Here is a 21,844-nt window from a genome sequence, read left to right as displayed (position 1 = left end):
GCAAATAGCAAATAGACCCACCCTCCTTAGAAAAGCCTTCTGCTGGCCGGCGCCGCGGCTCACTAGGCTAATCCTCCGCCTTGTGGCGCCGGCACACCGGGTTCTAGTCCCGGTCGGGGCACCGATCCTGTCCCGGTTGCCCCTCTTCCAGGCCAGCTCTCTGCTGTGGCCAGGGAGTGCAGTGGAGGATGGCCCAAGTGCTTGGGCCCTGCACCCCATGGGAAACCAGGAGAAGCACCTGGCTCCTGCCATCGGATCAGCGCGGTGCGCCGGCCGCAGCGTGCTGGCCGCGGCGGCCATTGGAGGGTGAACCAACGGCAAAAGGAAGACCTTTCTCTCTGTCTCTCTCTCACTGTTCACTCTGCCTGTCAAAAAAAAAAAAATAAATAAATAAAATAAAAAAAAAAAGAAAGAAAAGCCTTCTGCTATGGATTGGACACGATATGAGCATGTCCTCCAAGGGTTTGCGTGTTGGGATCTCGCTCCCCAGTGTGATGAGGTTCAGAGGTGATGTGGAACTTCCAAGAGGTCTAATGGTTAAGACTCCTCCTCCAATACCCACATCCCACGGCTGCATTCTTGCTTCTGGCTTCCTACTAATGCACGCCCTGGGAGGTAGCCAGTGATGGCTCAAGTAGCCGGGTCTCTGCCACCCACCTGGGAGACTTGGATCAGGTTCCTGGCCCCCATATTATCCTGGCATACCCCCAGCTGTTGCAGCCATTTGGGGAGTACTTTCTCTTTCTCTCTCTCTCTCTCTCACTCTATCCCCTACCTCTCGCCTCACCATATTTCAAATAAAATGAAGATAAATACATGAAAATGTAAAATAAAGAGGTGGTGCCCAGTGGAGGTCTCAGGAGGTCCTGCTCTCCGAGGGGATGAAGGGAGTTCTCCTGGGACCCCTAGTTAGTGAGTTGTTACAGAAGCGCCCCTCCCTGGCCTCTGGCTTCCTGCCTAGCTATGCAGTGGCTCCTTCTTGCAGGTCAAAGGCCAAACTGGACAGAGCCTCTGATGCTGGACTTCCAGCTTCCAGACCGGTGAGCTGAATAAAACCGCTTTTCCTTACAAATCACTCAGCCTCTCGCGTGTTTTGTTGTAGCAACAGAACACAGACCAATACAGTTTCCCTGGCCAATGCACTGCGACACAGGTGGTGCCTGCCCAGCACCAACCCAAGCCCTCTCACCTTGCCCTGTTTAAGTACTCACAGATCTGTGTCCACCACCAGCACCAGGCCTGGCTGTCCCCTCCTTGCTGCACCCCTGGGGCTGGCTGCTACGCGGGACCTGTAATAGACGTTTAAAGCTTAGCTGACTCAATGCATACGCTCGCGAACTCCACACTTTCCTGTCTCCTGCATACTGTCTGACACCACATATTGTAGATAGTACGAGTGGGAGCCTCCTTTCCCAGCCAGCAGCCCAGCTTAGTAAAAACAAAGCAAAACACGCCCCCTTTCCTCCCTTCTCCACATCGCAGTTCAGATCACCGGATCTGAACGGCTTTCCAGCTCGCCCGTCGGCGAATCCAGCCCGGACGCGGGGAGTCCACCACCCCTGCACCGGCCGCCGGGGCGGGGGAGCCGCTGCGAGAAGCCGCCTTCTCGCCGTTCTTGCCTATTAAGGTAAGAGGCTTCGGCTGCGCGCCGGAGCGGCCGGGGGAGGGTCCCCGGGAGCGGCCTGGCAGCCCGCGCGCCCGCACCGCACCGCGAACCCAGGCCCGGGGTCCGGGCCGGCTGCAGCGCGGCCTCGGGCTGTCTTCTCTCCAGCATCCGAGTCGCCCTCCTGGGTTTCCATGGCCACCGAGGCCGCGTCCTCATCCCTCCACCTCCACCCCGGCCCTCCAGGGAGCCCCGGTCCCAGGCGACGCCCCTTCCCCCGCGGAGCTCGCGTCCTCCCTGGAAGGCAGGGCGGGAGGTGGGGCGGCCCCGGGGTGCCGGGGAGGAGCACACGCGCCCCCTCTGGCCGCGCCCCCACCGCTCGCCGGCCTCCGCGCTCCGGGTCCCCCCCCCTCCCGGGCCCGCGCCCCGCCCCCCGCAGCCCCGCCCCGCCCCGCCCCGCCCCCTCCCCGCCGGCGCCGGCCGCTCCTGGCGCTCGGAGCGCGGGCCTGGGGACTCGGGAGCCCGCCGCCGGGGCCGCAGCATGGGGCGCTTCCGCGGGGGCCTGCGGTGCATCAAGTACCTGCTGCTCGGCTTCAACCTGCTCTTCTGGGTGAGAGCCGAGCCGGGAGGGCCGGGCCGGGCAGGGGCCGGCCGGGCGGCGGGCGCGGGGCCGGGGTCCCCGGGGAGCTGACCGCTGCGGCGTCCCGAGCCGGGCTCCGGGCAAGGGAAGGGTGTTCAGACGGCGGAGGCGAGAAGAAGGCAGACAAAGGGCAGGGAGAGAAGGGAACGGGAGAAGGGTAGCGGCGGCGTGGCTCTTCCCCACGAGGGAGCCCTCTGCCCGGGGTAGCATCCCACAGCCGAGCCGCCAGGTGCGGAGACCCCGCTGCTCCTCGCCTGCCCAGGCTCGGTCCGGGGCGGCACCCAGATCCGCCGGCCTCCTCTGCCACCCCCGTTTCGCTCTACCATCCTGCCCGTGCGCGGCCAGGCCGGGTGGTGGAAGCGACACCCCTGGCCTGGCGCCGCGGGGGGTGGTACCCCTTCCGTAGCGAGTGGACGCCCCCCCTGGCTCCTGGTGGTTTTGTGGAGGAGACTGAGGGGTAGGAGTGAAAACGGTGAGGGATGGGGGCAGGGTCGTCCTTCTTCTGAGCATTAGGGGAGGGTGCTGCCGGATGGGAGGGGTGGTGGGTGCTCTTCCGTGACAGGGGTGGGGGGATGGAAGGGTCTCCCAGAGACATCTGCTCCCAGGCCCCAGCCCCCAGCCCGCAGCCTCTGCTAAGCACTAACGCTCCCAGAGATGATCTCATTCAAGTTTGCAGCGTTTTATTGAACTGACTCCATTCCCAGAATTAGTGGTTCGCAGAGAGGGAGGGCTGTGACGCGTGGCTCCTGTATTCCTGGGGCATGGCCAAGGCTAGACCATCCCCAGGTGCCAGGACACCTGGTCTTGGGCTCTGGAGGACTGTGAGACAAGGTCTGAAAACTGTGTTGTTGGCACCTTCCTTCGTGGGCTTCCCTAAGAGAGTGCCAGCCAGTGCTAGGGCTCAGATGGCCTCACAGAGGGCTCCTTTGGGTGAAGAGGTTCTTGGAGGCGGGAGGAAGCAGCAGGGCCCCAGGTGTGCTTTGAACCCACTGGGCTGGAGGTGAGGTCCTCCTATCTGCTCTGAGGAGGCTGTCTTCCCATGACTGCAGACAATGAATTATTGAACAGTGGGTCCCGCTCCCGTCTGCCAGCTATTAGCCAGGAAGGCTCCGGACCTCCGGCAGCTCCAAGCTCTTCTGAGGCCGAGAGGCCTCCCAAGCAGCCGGCAGCAGGGGCGAGTAGACAGGAGGCGCACGACAGGCAGCCCCTGCGTTTCGAAGAGGCACGTGGCATTTGTACACCTGGTATTTATTTCCAGCGTACTACAGGGAGAGCCGTGGCAGAGTCCCGTATGTTGCATTTTTTAGTAGCCTGCCTTAATTTCAAAAGCCGTGAATAATAGATGCCGTGCTGTAGTGACACCCTTCATCCTCTCTGCTTACGAATTCAAAGGAGGTTTTAAACAGTCTGAGAAGGAATTTGTAGGCTGGGTTCTGTGCTTATCCATCGCCTGATGCTGTGCCAGCATTCCCAGGCACAACTGGAAGCATTGACTGAACATTTGCAATGGGTCAGGGACAGAGCTAAGCGCACTCCCTTCACTATTACATGTATTATTACTTCTTAGTAGTGGTAAGTCATCACGTGCTTACTACTATTATCCCCACGTTTTACAGATAGGGAAACAGAGGTTCGAACAGGTCCCCCAGCTCAGGGCAGAGATAGGGCTCCCCCTCAACCTACCAGCTCTCCAACACCGTGGGGCCTTCAGTTAAGCAGGGATTCTCAAAAGTGGGGCTCCTCAACCAGCAGCCTCAGCATCTCCCAGGAATTTGTCAGACAAGCACACTCTGAGCTCATGGGCCCCCGCAAGTGTTTCAGCCAACCGTGCGGGCAATTCTGACCCATGCCCCTGTCTGGGAACCACTCTTAGAAACAATTCACAGGCAAGACATGATTTATGAATGTGGGAAACTGTCCACCCAGCTGCTACTCTAGCTGTGGAGACACGACTGATGCACATAGAACAATGACAAAAAGTAAGACAGCTTGGTGCCACGTGACAGATTTCACACTGTGGTCTGTGAACACAGGCAAGTAGGAACGGAGGAATGTTTGAGTGGCTCCACTGTTAGCCAGTGAGGTTAGCCATGACCTTGTAAGTGCTCTAAGGAGTTTACAGAAAGGGTCAGAGCACTGGCGGAACCCAGAGAATACTCCTACAAAAGGACATGTTAGGGTGAACCTGCGGGACAGGTGGAATGGGGGTGGGCACAGGTGAGCCACCCGTGGAGGGGCAGAGCCAGGGACCAGTGAGCTGCTGTCTGGCCTGGGGAGCAGCAGGCTGGAGAGCAGAGAGCCCAAGAAGGGTGTGCTTGGACAAGTTATTCTTTCTTCTAGCTGGTACCGGAGTTGTTGAGAGGATTAACAGGAATCATATGAAGTATCTGCCTTCCCCTTCCTATGACCCTAGAGTAGAAGTGTTCAGAGTATCATTGTCTTCATTTTTCAGTGCCGGGCATGTAGGAAGCGTTCCATAATGTTAGCTCTCTTTCCCCTGACCCCTTTCATGGCGAGGGGTCGTACACAGGTGCACGAAGCGACTTGGAGCTCATCTTCACTGGACAGTAACTTCACATGCCCCTCCCCCTTTGTCCTTCCGAATTCTCTCTGCTAGAACTTCAAACACCCCTGGGAACAGGAATTTTTGTTTTGTCCGCTGCTGTATCCAGCGTCTGGAAGAGCCCCCAGCCCCTACCCTAGGAGGCATCTGTAGAATGAATCAGTGAATTTGTAGTTTGGAAAATTTGGCCTTCCTGATCTACACAATCAATTATCCACTCTTTCTGGAAGACTGGCCCCATCTCTGCCTGCTCATCACACGCTTTCTTTGCTTAGGTAGCGTGAACCCTGTAGGGATGTATGGGGACCTTGCATACTTGCTGGGGGAGGGGACAGCAGTAAAGCTGTACAGGAGCCACCCCAAGTCTGTAACTGCACAACCAAAGCCCGCGGGACGCACTGAAGCAGGTTCCTGATGCTTTAGGGAAAAGCAAGGGTGTGGTCTGAATTGTCGGGAATCTACCTCCAGTGTCTCCGAGCCCCACCCTGGTTTCTAAAGTTGTCTTTCCCCTGGTAGAAGGGCTTTGCGGGGAGTCTGGGGAAGGGGCTCAGAGCCCAAGACAGCTGCCCTGCAAGGACAGGCCTTGGTGGGACTGGAAGTGCCAACTTGCCCAGGACCTCGGATGCACATGGGCCTGGGTCCCCCTGGGCGACCTGCAGACACTCACCCGCAGGCAGGCGCAGAGGCCAGGGTGTGCTTTGTGATCTGCGATTTGACAAACTGATCGCAGCCTCCTTCTGGCAGCTGGCTTTACGTCTCCCTAGGCTGTGCTCCTGGTTTTATAAACATTCAACTCCCTCCTTCCAGAGCTAGCACAGCCCTTCTGGCCCTGGCCTGGGGCTGCGGACTGCACTCACCATAGAGTTTTGCAAAGCAAAAGCAAAACCTAGGCACCAGCCCATTCAGTCATTCCTGCTGTCATGGTTGATGTCTGCCACGAAGCCCCTCCCAACATCTGTCACGTTTAAATGCGGGCGCAGCCATCAGTGGATGGCTGTGCCTTTCATTGAAATCACCTTGATGTTTTCTCTCTGTTGCATAGCAATATAAATAAAACACTGCAACCCCCCAAGCCACATACATTCATTTGAAGAAAAGCCTGGCGCTGTTTGTTCCTTGGTTTATTGTTGTGTGCTCAGCGCTTTCCTATCATTGTGCTGCCCTGAGCCGCTCCTGCTGCCGTCCAACAGGAAGCAGGCCGGCTCGCTGTTGAAAGTCACACGCCATATATGGCCAGCTGACCTTGCTCTCCTTTCCTCTCGCCGTCGTGGAGGCCACTTTGGGTTTTCACTTGGTGAGGCCTGTCAGGTGCCTGCAGGAAAGACAGCATCTCATGGGCTTGGGAGATTAAGCTAAAGATCACTTCTCTCTCTTGCCCAGACTTATTGCAAACAGCAACTTCAGAGCCATCACTTATCAGAAAGACTGCTTTTAAAAATACCTCAAGGGACAGGCATTTGGCAAGGGGATGCCACTCGGGATGCCTGTGTCCCTTACTGGAGTGCCTGGGTTTGAGTCCTGGCTCTGCTTCTTGTTCCAGCTTCCTGCTAATGTGCACCTTGGAAGGCAGCAGGTGGTAGCTCAGGCCCTTGGATCCCTGCCGCACATCTGGGTGACCAGGAATGAGTTTCTGGCACCTGGCTTCAGCCTGGCCCAACCTTGGATACTGTGGGCACTGGGGGTGTGAATCAGTGCAGAGGAAATTTCTCTCTCTCTCTCCCTCTCTCCCTCTCCCCCTGTACCTTTCAAATAAAATAAATTTTAAAAAGTGTTTTTAATACCTAATTAATGTATTCTTTGGGTTCCACCCCAAAGCTAGGCCACCCCTGATGGCAGGCAAGAATCTCTTTAGCCGCACTGTAGGACAGCAGCCCTTCCCAGTGACAGAGGGAGGGAGCTAGTGTTGCTAGGAGGAGTGAGGGGTCCAGGACAGGGGCCAGCATAGAGAGGCCAGCACCAGAGTTCCAGTGGGCTGGGAGATCTCCGACAGGTTGAGACAGTGTGGCAGTTCAGGTCCAGGAATTCAGAGCTTGGGAGGTGGATACTGGCATCACACCGCCTGAGTTTATTCCTGGCTCCACTGTTTGCTGCCTAGGGGACCTCGGGGAAGTTGTTTAATCTCTTTGAACTTCAGTTTTCTCATCTATAAAATGGACCCAATAAAGTACCAACATCTACAATCTTCATGCAAATAAAGTTAATTAATATAAGTATTGTAATAAGATGGTACACACATATACTAATTACTCAATAATGTATTTGTAGGAATCATACAGGTGGGAAAGTAAAGTCTGGACTCCAAGAGGCTCATAAAGGCCAAGAGAAATAAGCAGCTGTTTATTGAGCCAGCCAAGCAGAATGGCAAGAGCCTTAAAGCTTAGCAAGGGTGTGGCATCGAGAAGATTCCTTCCCCTACAACAGTTCACTGAGCAGATGTGTGCTTCTGACCACCTACTATGTGCCCGACATTCTGCTAAGACACAGTCCTCGATCTCGAGGCTCTTGGCTCTGTGCTTAGCCTTCTTCTGGCCTTTGGTGTGGTTTATTCCATCTCTAGTCTTTGCTCCTTGAGAGCAGAGATACAATGGACTGACATCCCCTTCTTCCAATCCCTCAGTACCTAACAAAGGTTTAGCATGGCCCCAGCTAACAGAGCTGTGCACCCTGACCAGAGCCCGGGGCTCTCTGTCCCCATCCTGATTCTGGGTTCCCAGGGGAGGCAATGGAGAAACCTTTGGTGACCAGTGCCCCTCAAACTAGAATGATCACACAGAGCGCATTGGGGATTGTGCTCAACTCTATATTCTGGTTCAGTAGCTCTCTGTTTCTGACAGGCACCCAGCTGCTGTCTGTGCTGCTGGCCTGGGCACGCACTTTGGGAATCACTGTTTTCAATGCGGCTTAAAGAGGCCAGAGCCCACCAGTGGCACCTGTTTCTGAATGGAGCTCACCCTTCCTCTGGGCTTGCTCACCTGGCTTGCTTTCTGTGGCCCCCTTAATTCCAGTTACCACTTTACCATGATTGTTTTAAGACTTTTTTTTTTTTACATTAATCATTGATGGTTTCTAGAGTTACTTGGAAGCCACCTGTCTGTTGTCCATTGTATTTCACTGTGTTATTCTAGAACACTCTCCAGGAAGTATCTTTGGGTCTCCAATCGTATGTGACAAAAGAAAGCAGGCTCCATCCCCCAACCTGAATGTTGTCAGTAAATCTCCCAGCAGGGTTGTGCTGCCAAAGCACATTGGTTCTGTTCTGACCACTGAAACAAATCATGTCATGGCCACTAAGGAATTAGAGAGAAGGAGTCAGAAAGAGGATGAGAATATCAGATGGCCTGGGGGTTACCAGGGCCTGTCTTTTTCATCCTCTTTGAATTTGAGAACAAAATTAACAATGCTAATTAACATAAATTGTTTTAGTTTACAACATGCATTTTCCCATTCAATAATTAAATCACAAGAACCCTAAGAAATAGTGTCATTACCCCCATTTTGCAGGTAAAGGAGCTGAAAGTCACACAGCAGAGGGTATGTACCAGGTTGTTTGATGTTAACTCCCTGTATTAGCTAACTGGAATATGCGGAATACAAGGTATAATAAATGTTACTGATTTAGAACATGTGAAGTCTATGACCCGGGAGGTTATGTCCCGTGTCAGATTTAATCCTGATGTGTTTCAGAAATGCAGGTGTAAAAGAGATGTAGACAATAATCCAGCAAATGGGAAAAGCAGGAGAGAGACTGAGAACACTACAGATCTATTTAGGGCAGAGCTACAATAGGAGGGCCACTGAGAAGGAGGATGTAACAAGAGAGTTTTAAAAATTAACTTCAGCAGCAAAACCATGAAGAAGGGTAGCAAACAGTATATAAACATAAGCTATGCACTGCCTGCTTTCCTACAGACATTCTTACAATGACGCCCCTGGTCCTAGGACGGGGAAGCTGTCATCATCCCCAGCATGTACCCGAGCCAGCAGGGCCAGGTTTGTGTGTGTGGCTCCAGAGGCCCTGCCCTTTAACCCCTCCAAGGCTACTGACTCACAGAGAGACAAAGCTGAAACTCGGGCAAGTGTGGGACTTCCAGGCCTGCCACTGGCCCATAGTATCTCTGCTACAGCTCTCAGGTAGCTCTTTCAATTGCAATGTTGAAATAAAATAAAAGGAAACGTGATATTCTTTTCTTCAGTCCCAGTAGCCACGTTTCAGGGGCTCAGCAGCCGTAGGTACATGGAGGCAGCGCAGAAAAAAATACATCACTGGACAGAGATCTATCTGATAGCACTAGCCTAAATATAATTACTGTTTCTCTTAAATATCTCTTTTCATTCTTTTTTCTCATTGGGTCTTTAAGACACTAAAATTAAAGAAAGGGGACATAGTTTCTATTCAAGGCCACTGACACTCGAGGATAGATGGTTTAGAAAACTCGAGGGAATTCCAGCTGTCATGGAAACAGAGCGTAGAGCTAACATAGAAATTAGGAGAGCCTTCGCATCTGAGTTATTGGTATCATGGGAGTAGCTTGTCCTGTCTTGAAAAAGATGAAGCTGTCAGCTTGAATGTGACATTAGTGAGTCTACTGACGTCCCACTAAGTGCTGGACACTCGCTGCCCCAGTGTGTGACGTGAGGCCATTTAATCTGGCGAGGAGGCACCATTATTGCAGACAAGGAAGCAGGGGGTTAAAGGGTTGTGACTTGCCTAAGATCACGGGACTAGTAAAAGGGGGAACCCAATTCAGACCCAGATGCCTAACCCCCTCTTGGTCCACTGTACTTTGAACGTGGACACGTTGTGATCCTGTCTCACGGCGCTCTTATTCAGTGGGGACTCTCGGAAGAGGGGAAATGTCTAGAAGAGCGGCTGGCAGAGGTTCTGAAATGCGGGCCAAGCCCTGTCCTCCCTGTGGTAATGGGGACTGGGAAGCAGTCCGCTTGTGGCTGTGAGGGTTGAGCAGGCTTGGCAAAGCTCTCCACCGAGGCAGGGCTGGGCCACGCCGGGCCGGGTAGGGGTGCGTTAGAAGCTGGTGTCCCCCAGCCTGAACATTGACTTGTTCTTCCTGCACACCCTCACATCTCTCCAGACCTCAATGAATGGGTCCATGCCGCACCTGCCTGACCTCCTACAGGCTCTGGTAGAATTGCTAAGAAAGTTCTCTGGAGAACACCACGCTAGACTCATGTTTCGCTGAATTGCTTGCCAGCTAATTTCTCGTTAAGCAAAGCATTTCATCTTATTCCAATCTAACCTGAAACATTTTCATTCTGCCTTAGTCTCTATAACAGCCAAAATGGGGTGAAGCTCATTATTCTTGGCTGATATGTAAGAATCCTGTTTACACCAACCTGGGAGAGTTCTTGGCTGTAACGTGAATACTGTTTAATGTCAGGTCTTTGCTTATGTAAAGCTTGACATAGATGAGATGCCACGGGGGTCACTGATCACCCCTGTGATCAGTCTTTCCGTGTTCAGAGAACCAGCCGGGTGCTACAGACAGGAAGTCCAGAGAACCTAGAGAAAGTCAATTTTGTCCTCCCATTAAGTTTAATTCGGACTCGCTGGGTTGGGTTTGCATTCTGTATGTATTTAATCTTCATTTGCTAAAGCCATGTGCTCACTGGAATTGGTAGCCAGTAGTCTGTGACATTAGTTTTGTTTTATAAAGAAAACTGCACAGCCATCCTCTTTTCCCTAATTCTTGCTGTTTCCTGCTCTGCTCTTTTCTCTGCATCTTCTAAGAGAAAAAGCACAATGCATAACCCCTGAGTCAACACAACACACCTTCCGGTCACAGCAAGCTGTTCATCGCAGGTTCCTTTTCTTCCCCTGCACTGATGTTCTGCCAGGGCTTCCAGCTGGCTCCCAGAGATGTCAGTGAAGCCAGGCAAGTTAACCTGGTAACAACCCGAACCAACAGAAGCAGCTGTGTTTGGCACAATGTACAAGAAGAGCCTCCCATTCCTTCCATAATTGACCAGAACACTCCATCTATCCGGGCTTGAATGGCAGCAGCCTCCCATCTGTGCAAGGAATTCAACATGGTAAAATAGATTCTTACCTGAAGGAAGGCTCTCTTCGCTTGAGCTCGGTCCTGGGAGAGTAAGAGGGGAGTCAGAAGCACAGTGTCTGAAGGAGTTGCCCTGTGTTTTCCCAGTCTTCCCGTCGTCACCTGCTGCCACCGGCCTGCTGCATCTGCTTCTGATGGGGAGGCCAGGGCAGCGGCAAGGTCGCTGGGAGGCTGTTTGGTGGGAACATCACTTGGCATTCCTCTCTTGTATTTTTTGCCGATAAAGTCCTTGATTTTGAGAGGGTGCTATCTGAATGCTGGCCTTGTTTTCACTGTGTGAGAAGATGAAAATCTTGGGAGGCGATTTTCCTCTTTGAGTAAATTGGCATCACTTTGCAAAGCAAATGTGCTTCTGGCTTTCGCCTGCTGAAAGGATGAGGCTCCATTACCCTCATGATAGCATAATGGAGTTCACAGTCAGATCAACAATGGTTCCATCTAGGAAGCGAAGTGCCGCCAAGAGCAAGCATTCGCTTAAAAGCCTTTAATGAAAACTGTAGGGTTGAAATGTCATTTCTGACTTCGTGTGACTTCATCCCGAAGAGGAGAGGGACAGATGAGTTGGACCTGTGTGCACGTGTTATCCACCCCAGAGAAGCAGAACCAAAGATCGATGTTGCTCCTTCTTCCGGTGGCGTGCCGTGTGCGTGCAGGCTGCTGTCGTTGTGTGAGGCATTCACGTGGCCCACACAGAGACTGATTCTCTGGGCCCATGCATGGTGCATGGCACATGGTCCTGTAGGCACAGCAAACCACAGAGCTGACACTGCAGCTCTCATTTTGTGTTATTTCCCAAGGGGCTGTTTATATTCAACATTGTGTCCATACAGCGCCTTCCAATGTATCTGGCATTTCCCAAGTGCAGCTGAATTGAAAATAGTGTTTCATGAAGTCTTCCCATGAAGAGCTGTGAGAGACTTTGTTCCTGATCGCTCCTGTCAGCTCCACTAAGAAAGCTCAAGTGACAAAGAAATGCAGTAGACTGGGTAGGTTAACCACAGCCAGTGCTCCCTCCCGGTTTTGGAGACTGGAGGCCAGCCACTGAAGGTGGCTGCATTCCCACTGTGTCCTCTCATGTCAGAGAGAGAGAGAGAGAGAGAAACTTAAGTCCACTAATCCCAGTGGATCAGAACCTCACCCGCCTGAGCTCATCTGGAACTCATTTTCAGGGTGGTTAGCCCAGTGGTTAAGACACGCGCATCCCACGTTGGAGGATCTGGTTTGATTCCCAGCCCCAGCTCTACCTCCTGACTCCAGCTTCCTGCTCCTGCAGACCCTGGGAGGCAGCTGTGATGGCTCAAGCATTTAGGTCCCTGCCCCCCATGTGGGAGAGCTGGATTGAATTCATGGCTCCAGCCCCGGTCTGGCCCAGACTCAGCTGTTACACTCGTTCGGTGTGTGAACCGGCAGGTGGGAGCTCTCTCTGATTCTCCCTCCTTCCGTCTCCCTCTCAAGTAAATGAATAGAGAACTAAGTAGTCTACACCATCACAGCTGCCATCACATTGGACGTCAGGCTTCACCACGTGACTCTTCAGGGGGACACAGTCTGTAGCGTCACCTCCATGGCGGCTTTGTGCAGGTGCTCCATTCAGCCATTTAGCAGAGGCCTGTCGGGAGCCCACTCTGCCGGCTGTTTGGAATGCAGCAGCACAGGCCCTGTCCTGCCCTCACACACCTTAGGCCTGCAGTAAAAATGTGCTTAACTTGCAGACACATGTAAGCAGGAACTGACATGAGCTGTGAAGGCAGGTGCACAGCTAGGCTAGGCTAGGCTTTCCTGAGGCGTGACGCTGGAGCCGACCTGGGAGTAGGCAGCAGCTGGGGGTGGACGGTGGGTCACTCAGAGCCAAGGAGGTAGCCAGGCAGCGGCCTCCTAGGGAGCAGGAATGACACGGGTGGCCAGTGCTTCTCACCCCCGGCCCTGTGTCTCCCACCTATGTATTGGCACACATGATGTCTAGAACTGTTGTGAGTGGCACTCTGCACCCAAACAGGGGGTTTCTGCTGGGCTTGGTCACCAGACAGCAGAGCAGCGTGGATTTGCCCTTGTGACCCTCGTCAGCCAGTATCCAGGAGCAGGGAGTGGGGGGACGAGAGGAGCCAGTGTGCGGAGTGATCTCAGTACTACCCCCTCCAACTGGACGAGTGCCTTCCTGGACACCACGTGTGTGATGTAGGAAAGCTTAAGTGAAAAAAAATACACCTTCAACACAGGAAATTTCGGGGTTAAGCTGCCATCTGCAGCACTGGCATCCCATACGGGCGTCAGTTCAAGTCCCAGCTACTCCACTTCCAATCCAACTCCCTGCTAATGCACCTGGGAAAGCAGTGAAAGATGGCCCAAGTGCCCACCCAGGTGGGAGACCCAGATGAAGCTCCTGGCTCCTGGCTTCAATTTGGCCTGGTCTTCTGGGCAATGAACCAGTAGATGAAAGATATCTCTTTTTCTGTCTCTGTCACTCTTTCAAATAAATAAATAAATAAATCTTTAAAGAAAGCAGGAAGTTTCATCAGAAACCCCAAGAAAATGGAAATAACCCCAGTAAAATAGAGTTGAAGCCCGTTAACAACTTCTGCTTCATGGCAAAGGACTTGTTTTTGGCATATAGCTAGTCCTCAAAGGAAATTTTCTGTCCCTTCACTTTGCTTTAAATACTTTAAGTCAAGTCTTTCTTCAGACTTCTCTTCCGTTTCTCTGGCTTTAGAGCACAAACCGTCGTCTCTGTAGGCATTTGCTTACACTTTGTAGTTCTGTGTCCTGAAAACTCTGCGGAATACGGTTAGCTACTGAATAACACGCCTGTGAAAACACATAATACAACCCCTGCAGATCCCCTGTTTAATAGCATGGGTTTATTTGTCACTGTGTTCCTTTTGCTGCATTCATCTTTTATTTCTAATTTACAATTCCTCTTTGTGAAGAGTGGGCCCACTTTGATCCTCAGAATCTTGTTTCAACATTTCTGGGTGCCTTGTGCATAGCTGGTCCTCAGGAAAGGGATGATGACCCAGGAATGATGCTGCCGGCACCTTGCAGGCTCCGTGCTTGGGTTCCCACCTGCAGCACTGGGTCTCCTCCGGGGCCGCCCCGTGGGAAGCTCCTCCCTGAGCCTTGAGAACTCGGGAGAAGACCTGGATCTTCCTCATCTCTAAACTTTGACTCCAGGCTGGCAGTAGATGCTCAATAATTTTTTAAAATGATTCACTCAAGCCCCAACTTGTGCTGTTGTATCACAAAGTGTGTTCTTGTGCAAATGACCATCTTTCTGGGTACACTTCTTCCAAAGGCACAGGGATTGGTGCTGGACCTGGAAGCGGGCAGCCCTCAGCCCAGTGCTAGTGGTTCCTCCTGGTTTCCCAGGGCTCCGCACAGCCAGTCCCCGGCGTCCTCTGTCTGGTCCGCCGGCACTCGGGCCTTTCTCTTGGGCCTTCACTGTGCCTGGCACCATTCATACTCACAACTGTTCTCATCAAAATAAGGGCCCCCACCCCGCAGTCTCGCAGTGGGCTCCCCAAGATAGAAGCAGACTAAACAGAGGTCAGCCCCAGCTCCCTCGCCAGCACCAGGCTCCGGCCTCCGCCCAGCTCATCTCTGGTCCCCAGCCCGGCATCGAGGTCAGGCCCAGAGCCCTTCTCTCTGTTGTCATCTCTACTTGGAGTTCTCGCCTCTCTCCAGACGCTGCCTGCTCAGTGACCTCTAAGAAGTCAATGCAGAGGTGTTGATGTCCCCCGCACGCTGGGGTGGCTGCACCTTGGGGTGCACACGCTCCCTCCTCTGCACACGTTCTGCACCACGGTCGTTACCCTGCGGGCTCTTCTTCCAGGTTAGACAGCGAGCTGGGTTTTCTCAATTGCTGCTTCCATGCTGCCAAGCACGGTGCGTGGCCTGGACCGGCAGCCCCTCTCTCCTTACTTGGTTTAGCAGTGGCTGAGGTCAAGGTTATATCTGAATGTGGAAGGGTGGCTGAGATTAAAAGGAGAAGGGAGAATTAGGGCCCAGAAGAGTTGTTGGCATAGCAGGGCTAAAATGCAGCCTTCGAGGGGCTTGGAGGCTTCCCTGCGGTCACTGGGGAAGCCATCTGTCCCGGCAGTGCGGACACAGAGTGTGGCGGGAACCTAGTGACACTCGGCTTCTCTCTCTGTTCCTGGCTGGACTGGGATCAGCGTGGAGGTGTAGCAGGCCATTTCTGGCAGCCAAAGTGCAGTGAGCAAAGAACGATTCGTGAGCCTCACAGAAGTGGTGTGTCCCAAAGAGCTAAAGGGCTACGTGCCCTCAACCGTCGCCTCTTTGTCCCAGGCAGGTCGTCACCCAGCGCGTCCTCCACACGGCCAGCAGGGCACGCCGGGAGGATTCCCCCTCTACACAGTGCTGACATTCAGCCGAGCCACGGTTCCCTGACCCAGGAGGAAACCCGTGTGGTTTGGGGTTTGGGGGCGTGGATGAGCAAGCGCAGATTTTTTTCCTGTTGCCCGATGGCTTTAAATTGCAACCTCTCTTTCAATTTTCCATTATGCATCAAACACATCTGTGCCAGGGCTGGACAAATGTGTTCCGTCTGGGAGGATGATCCCAGACAGCTATAAATTAGAGCTTGTGTTCAGAGATTCCAAAAATGTGGCCTCGTGGTAGGGTGTCCCTGGGACCTGGCACCTCCTCCACAGTCTCCGCGGTGGCTGCTGGCATTGGCCGGGTGCCTCTGTCAATAGATTTTTGCTGTGTGTTTGGAAACTCTCTTTCCATCAAGTGGCCACAGAGATGAGGCTGCAGGGTTGCTGGAGAGGCGTTGCTGGGCAGACCCATCCTAGGCAGCCTTGACCTCCGGAGTGTGTCGGTCTCTTTCCCCCACAGGAACAGGGAGGACCCCAGAGCTGGTGCCCCCCAACTCAAGATAAAGCATCTCCCAGGAGGGTCCTCCCCTACTTTTCCTGTATTGAACATAAAAACTACCGCGTGACACTTGTAAAAGAACAGTGTTGTTTTTTAATTTACAACAGGAATACATGCTTACTGCAGAAAGTCTAGAAAACACAGAGAGAGCAAAGGTCACTTGTAATCCCAGTCTTGAAAGGTAAATGTTGGGAATGTTTCTAGCACAATTTCTTTCTGTGTGTTTCCACCTTTTTAAGATCGCAGAGGTCTTTCATAAGCTAGTCGAGCCTGGTTCCTTTCACTGCCTCTCACATTATCCAATTAGTGCTTTCTGCTACACGCTGGAAACTTTTAGTTATTCCACATGAGAGAGTCCAGCGGGTGGACTCTGCCCCTGGCCTCCTGCTCTTTGAGCCCAGGAGGCTTTTCCGTGCAAGCCGCAAAGGGCGCTGGCTCTGGGGGACAGAGCCGCACAGGGATAACATCTCCCTAAGGGGATGCGGCAAATCCATGACAAACTGCCCCCTGCAATACAAGGATCTTGTACACTCAGGTCTCTCGTTCAAGCCTGACTCCGATACAACTTTTTTTCTTATTAAACCTCTACTGCCTTGATTTTGGTCTCCTGTCTTCCTGTTGCCAGCATCTCTACGTTCTTCTGGCTTTGGGCAGGGGAAGACTCAACCTTGCTCATCCCAGGCAAAGGCAGTCAGGCAGCAACTGGGCGCACAGCTGTTTTCACCTCTATGTTTCCTTTCCTATAGTGCTGCAGCCCAGAAGGTGCCCCGGTCAACATCTACTGATTGATTTATAGAGTGAAATTCCAGCGTGGTGTTTGCTCGCGGAGGGCTAGAGCCTGCTGGCGCGCAGTTGGGACAACCCTGCCATGGCAGCACAGGCTCCCAGCTCTGGTGCTGAGCCGGAGAAGGGGAGGAAGCCCGGTGATGACTCTACCAGCCACCAGCCTGCCCAGCCGCTGCCCGCGCCAGCCGCCCGGCCACCTCATGAGCCGCACAGCACACAGACTGGGCTTTTTCAGAAAATTATTTTTCCCTTTCTCACTTTCCATGGAAACTCAAAATAGCAACAACAACAACAAAAAAAAGGCCCCGGCCTCCCCCTCCCTGCCTGCAAAACCATCCCCAGGCAGGCAGGACAACGGGTGATGCCCATATGGGCCCGGGGGAGACAGGGATACAGACGTCTCCGAGCAGCTTTCTAATTGGGGATGCACACTCAGAGCTGTGGGTGGGTGCTGAGGTTGCTGTCTGTCCTTCCAATTTAGACCCGTGGGTCTTCCCCAGGTCTTGGAGTTCGTCCTGCTCCCGGTGACCCCACAGCGGAGACACAGGCTCCTGTCCTCGTGGCTTTGGGGAGGAGGTGCAAGGTGCTCAGGGCCCACGCCTCCCGGGGGGCCTGCTGTTGGAACAGTTTTTGAGACACCTCTCCTGGGGCCCAAGGGGCTTCGAGCACATCCGTTCAGCTCCCTGAGGGTTTGTCTCCTCCCGTGTGAAACAGGAAGGGTGCACGGGGTGGTTCCCAAAGGGGTGAGTCTCCCAGGCCTCGGCATTCGGAGCCTGCAGCCTGCTCTCCCATCCACATGTACGAGTCCCCTTCATTGCAAACGCCCTGTCCTTTGCCTTCCAGCTGGCTGGCTCGGCCGTCATCGCTTTTGGACTATGGTTTCGGTTCGGAGGCACCATGAAGGATTTATCATCAGAGGACCAGTCCCCAGAGTATTTCTACGTGGGTGAGTGACCTCTGCCTCCCCAAGCTTTCGCTCAGGGTAAGGCTGCCCCAAGGCTTGGAGCAGAACCTGCTCTTGGACTGGGGTGGGAAGGGGAGAGGCAGAGATGCGGGGGCAGGGGAGGGATGGGAAAAAGCCAACGCCAGAGCCCCTGTGCAATTGCTCTGGCCCCTGGGACCGGCGCAGGGGAGGCAGGTACATCGGACCTTGCGCCCTGTCCCTCCAGCCCTGTGAGCACCAAAACCAACGACGACAAGATTCCTCTGTTGTGCTTCAAGAACTCTCAGAGAAATAATCATCACTGATTTCAAAGAATTAGAAAACTCCTTTTGCCCTCTGGGTAAAATTGGTATGGCAGGTCTATCATCTGGGGTGACAGGGATCCTGCGGAGTCAGGGCTTTATTTGATGATCATGTGAGTTTTTTAAATTTTTATTTTATTTATTTGAAAGGCAGAGTTACAGAGAGAGAGACAGAAAGAAAGATCTTCCACCCTCTGGTCCACTCCCCAAATGACCACAAAGGCCGGAGCTGGGCCAATCTGAAGCCAAAAAACAGGAGCTTCCTCCAGGTCTCCCACACAGGGGCAGGGCCCAAGGACTTGGGCCACCTTCCACTGCTTTCCCAGGCCATAGCAGAGAGCTGGATTGGGAGTGGAGCAGCCGGGACTAGAACCTGTGCCCATGTGGGATACCGGCGCTGCAGGCGGCAGCTTAACCCACTGCGCCATAATGCTGGCCCCTGAGCTTGTGTTTTAAATTGTGTAGGAGGGGGTGCACACTCAGAGTGAAGAGCAGCATCTCAGGGTTTGAAGGCGGGCATCTCAGTCCCTTTGTGATGAAGGAGTGCCGGTGGGGGAGGGGCAAGGGGGTGGAGGGCTGCCCTGGGGCTCCACCTCCCCCAGCAGGAGGCAGGGGCGGGGCAGTGCTGTGAGTCCAGGCTGGGCTTTGTTGCCCAGGGTTGGGTTCCCTTCAGCCCTAGCCTGGGCTCTCCCTCATTGTCCAGCTACGTGGACGTGGACTTGGATTTCACAAAGCCCAAGGCCATTGCCCTGGTGGCCCATCCCTGGCTGCCTGGCTGTTTTAAGATCTGCACCAGCACTGAGCAAGCTCCAGGTGCTGGAGGTGGCCTCTGTGCCTGGGCAGGAGGGGGAGTCCTGCGTGGGTCCTTGGCTCCAATCCCCAATTACAGCAGCGTCTTTCCCAGGAGGGGGCAGTCCGAGTCCTCGAAGCCGCGTGTCCTTGTGTGGGGCGGCCCCTGACCCCCATCCCCTCCGCCACACCAGTGCGCACCACGTCCTCCCTTGAGGAGAGCAGCACTGTCCTCTAGAGAAAGGAGCAGAAACCCTACAGAGAGGGGCAGCAGGACACTGACCCCACGTCCCTGAGATCTCAGGACAGCTTTTTGTAAAGCACCCAGGCTTCTGGATGACCATAAGTAGACCCGTCCTGATTTCAGAGTTGCAAAACGTAAAGGAAGTCTGGAGACGAAGAATTTCCAGAGTGAGCCCAGGGCTCAGTGAAGCCCAGAAAGACCCAGGCTCTTTGCTTTCCCCAACTCCTCCATCCTCAGGATGTCCCAAGAGAGCTCAGCTCATTAGTCAGAGACAGCTGCAGGGGCTCCGGGCATCGCATCCTCACACCCAGAGGAGGAAAGGCAGCTTCACCTCTCGTAGCTCTTTTCATGAATGAGTAAAGCCTTTTCCAGAAGTCTCCCAGGTCGTTTCTCATGCAGCTTGTTGGCCAGAACACCACTGGGTGTTCGTGCCTAAGCCAATCAGCGCCAGCAGGAGAAAGGCTGAGACCCGCTCTCTGACTCATTGATATCCACTCCTGTGCCTTGGGAGGGGCCCCAGCTCTCCAGGGGGCCTCTGACACTCGTGCAGGATTAACAAGGAACATGCAAAGGAATCTGCTGTAGGCTCAACACTGAAGCACTCCGTTTTTTTATGCTCGCATGATTTCCAGGTGGTACACACCCCTCCCTCCAAAGCTAACACACGTGTTCTTCCTTGAGAGCCTGCTGGCTCTGAAAACCTGCTCAGTGCCCTAGAGCAGGCCCCTTTGTGCCAAGGTCAAGCTCAGCCTGTCCTTGCCCAGCGTCACCTCCAGGAGTTGGTGAGCCCCGTGGAGGGGATGTGCTGGAACAGGCAGAAGGGAGGCCGGCAGGAGAAATGTGGCTTCCTTTGTGTCCCTGATCGCCGGGAGCTGCGGATTCCATACCCGTCTCCATAGTTTCTCACTCCCTGTTAGTGCAGTCACAACTCAGAGCCCCCTGGGTTATCTGCAGCCAAGGTTTAATCCCATTGTAATGGGGTCTGTGCCTCCCCAGACGGTACGAAAGACATTCTTGGACTCAATAGCAGATGGCAGTCACGAGCAGACCCAGCAGCAGGCTCAGGAGTGAGAGAGCACATGGAGAGGCAGAGGTTGGGACGAGCCTAGGGTGCAGGGGCTTGAAGATCAGGTAGGTGTGGCCTAGGTTGAGTTAGAGCGAGTCTGATTGGTGAGCTGAGTCTGGGATGGCGCACATGGAACACAGCAACCTCCTTTCCCGTTGTCTGCGGAAAACGTGGCTCGTTTTCAGGATGCTCCTTGGAGGAGGCTTCGGAACCCAGCTCTTCCCAGCCATCTACAAGGGATGCTCAAGTGGGCCTTATGTGCTTGTAACTAAAAGCCAACCAGGTGGTACTTGGACTGAGTACGTCCAAGGTCATTCTAAACTGGGAGGGCAGGAAGGAATTGTGCTGGATGTTAAAGATTGGACTGTGATCCCCGGAGAGGAGCGGGGACTGCCAGGGCGGAGGGGCAAGGATGCATGAGGCGTGCCTACAGGGCATCACTCAGCAAGCCCGCACTGGGCACTGGGCGGAGGGCTCTCACCGAGGGTCGCAGACTGGGGCCCGGTGGGGAGCCAGGTGAGGAATGCTGGGGACTAACTGGGGGGACAAGCAAGAAGGACCTTGAGCGTTCGGGTTAGCTTGGAGCTCGTGGCGAGGCATGATCTGCACTACACTGCAAGGAGATCACTCCGGCAGCTGTGGAGGAAGAGGGAGTCACAGGACAGAAAAAAATGACCCGTTATTGCCATAGTCATAGGCCATAGCCAATAACGGCGGCAGTAGGAATTCATGAAGGAGACGGGAAAACAAAAATGTTCCTAAGCATCATCAAGCCTGCCTCATCAAAGCTAGGGAAGAAGGAGTCCACTTTGCAAGAGGTGTCAGTGCCAGACGGAGCCAAGCCTGGCAGGAGTAATCCAGGGTTTCCAGGAGAAAACCGGAGTGGCAGAAGTAAGGGGTCCCTGTTCAGAGTGGCAGGTGGTGGAGGGGAGCCCAGGACGGAAGCTAGTCCGGGAGGCAGCCTCTTCCCAGATGGCTACAGAAGCAAAGCGCTGGCGGCGGTTTCCCAGCTGTAGGCTCAGGCTCCCCCATGCACTGCACCCTTCTGACGGTTTGATGGCTCAGGGAGGTAGAGCTGACTTCGGCAAGCGAATGCCCTTGGTGTCGGCGTTTACCCACCCATGTCGCCGCAGCCGTCAGAACGGAGTGGCAGCCTGCTCAGGGGATTCCTGTGCTGGGCTCCACACACACATTCCTCGTTCTCCCTGCTCAACCCCAAAGCCCTGGGCACACTGCCTGGGACACGAAGATGTCCCTGTGGGCGTATCTGCAGATGGCCGTTCTGGAAAGCCTCACTCCATGTCCTTGGGCATGGTGTGCTCTGTTCTACTGGGAATGGGTTCCAGATCAACGGGCTCGTTAAGCTCTTAGGAGCCCTTTGTTAGAGATTGTCCCTAAACAGGCTTGGCACATCCAACTGGTGCTAAAGGAATCCGGGCCTCCCAGCCTTGAGTGCCATCTCTGTAGGGAACTGCTTTGTCTCATCCCCTGTTTCCAGGTAGGCGAGGGCCAGCCCTGCTGAGAATTGTCCCTGCTGTGGGGACGCTTTCCTGCCTGGCCGCCTTGCCCCTCTCTCCATAGTGATGGAGAGAGTTTCCCTCTTGTGATAAAGATCTGGACGTGACCTCCAGGGCATGGGTGTGGCAGATCCTAGGCCAGGGCAGAAGGGTCCAGGACACGAGAAACAAGGACAGGGAGAGAGGGCGCACAGACTGACTATTGCCAACAGCTGCCTCGCAAGGGCCTCTGGGTCCAGGCCGAGGCCTGAGGCCAGTCCCGAGCCTCTGTGCCGTCTGGTTGCTAGGGTGGAGGAAGGAGAGCCTGGCAAGGGTGGAGCTGGCAGCAGAAGGGCCTGGCTTACCCCCGGCTTCCTGGGCCGTCTTCGTGGCAGCCTTCAGCACACACCTGTCTTGCAGATTCCAGATACCTGCACATCCGGGCCTG

The 21,844-nt window shown here is 54.2% G+C and overlaps 1 protein-coding gene across 2 annotated transcripts in view; it reads left to right on the top strand.

Annotated features, from left to right (window-relative positions):
* The first annotated feature begins 2,132 nt into the window (after nucleotides 1-2,132).
* TSPAN2 (tetraspanin 2) overlaps nucleotides 2,133-21,844 on the top strand; it is a 41,785-nt gene continuing 22,073 nt past the window's right edge. The window contains exons 1-2 of one of the 2 annotated variants that reach the window (XM_062192026.1): nucleotides 2,133-2,213; nucleotides 17,400-17,502. In XM_062192026.1, coding sequence (XP_062048010.1) covers nucleotides 2,145-2,213; nucleotides 17,400-17,502 — 172 coding nt within the window. In that variant the 5' untranslated portion in view covers nucleotides 2,133-2,144. Of the gene's footprint in view, nucleotides 2,214-11,815; nucleotides 11,867-17,399; nucleotides 17,503-21,844 lie in introns of those variants that run through there. The other variant, XM_062192027.1, reaches the window with a different exon arrangement.

This window comes from Lepus europaeus, chromosome 5, assembly GCF_033115175.1.
Source record: "Lepus europaeus isolate LE1 chromosome 5, mLepTim1.pri, whole genome shotgun sequence".
Taxonomy (NCBI): domain Eukaryota; kingdom Metazoa; phylum Chordata; class Mammalia; order Lagomorpha; family Leporidae; genus Lepus; species Lepus europaeus.
This window is presented reverse-complemented; position numbering and strand designations above follow the sequence as displayed.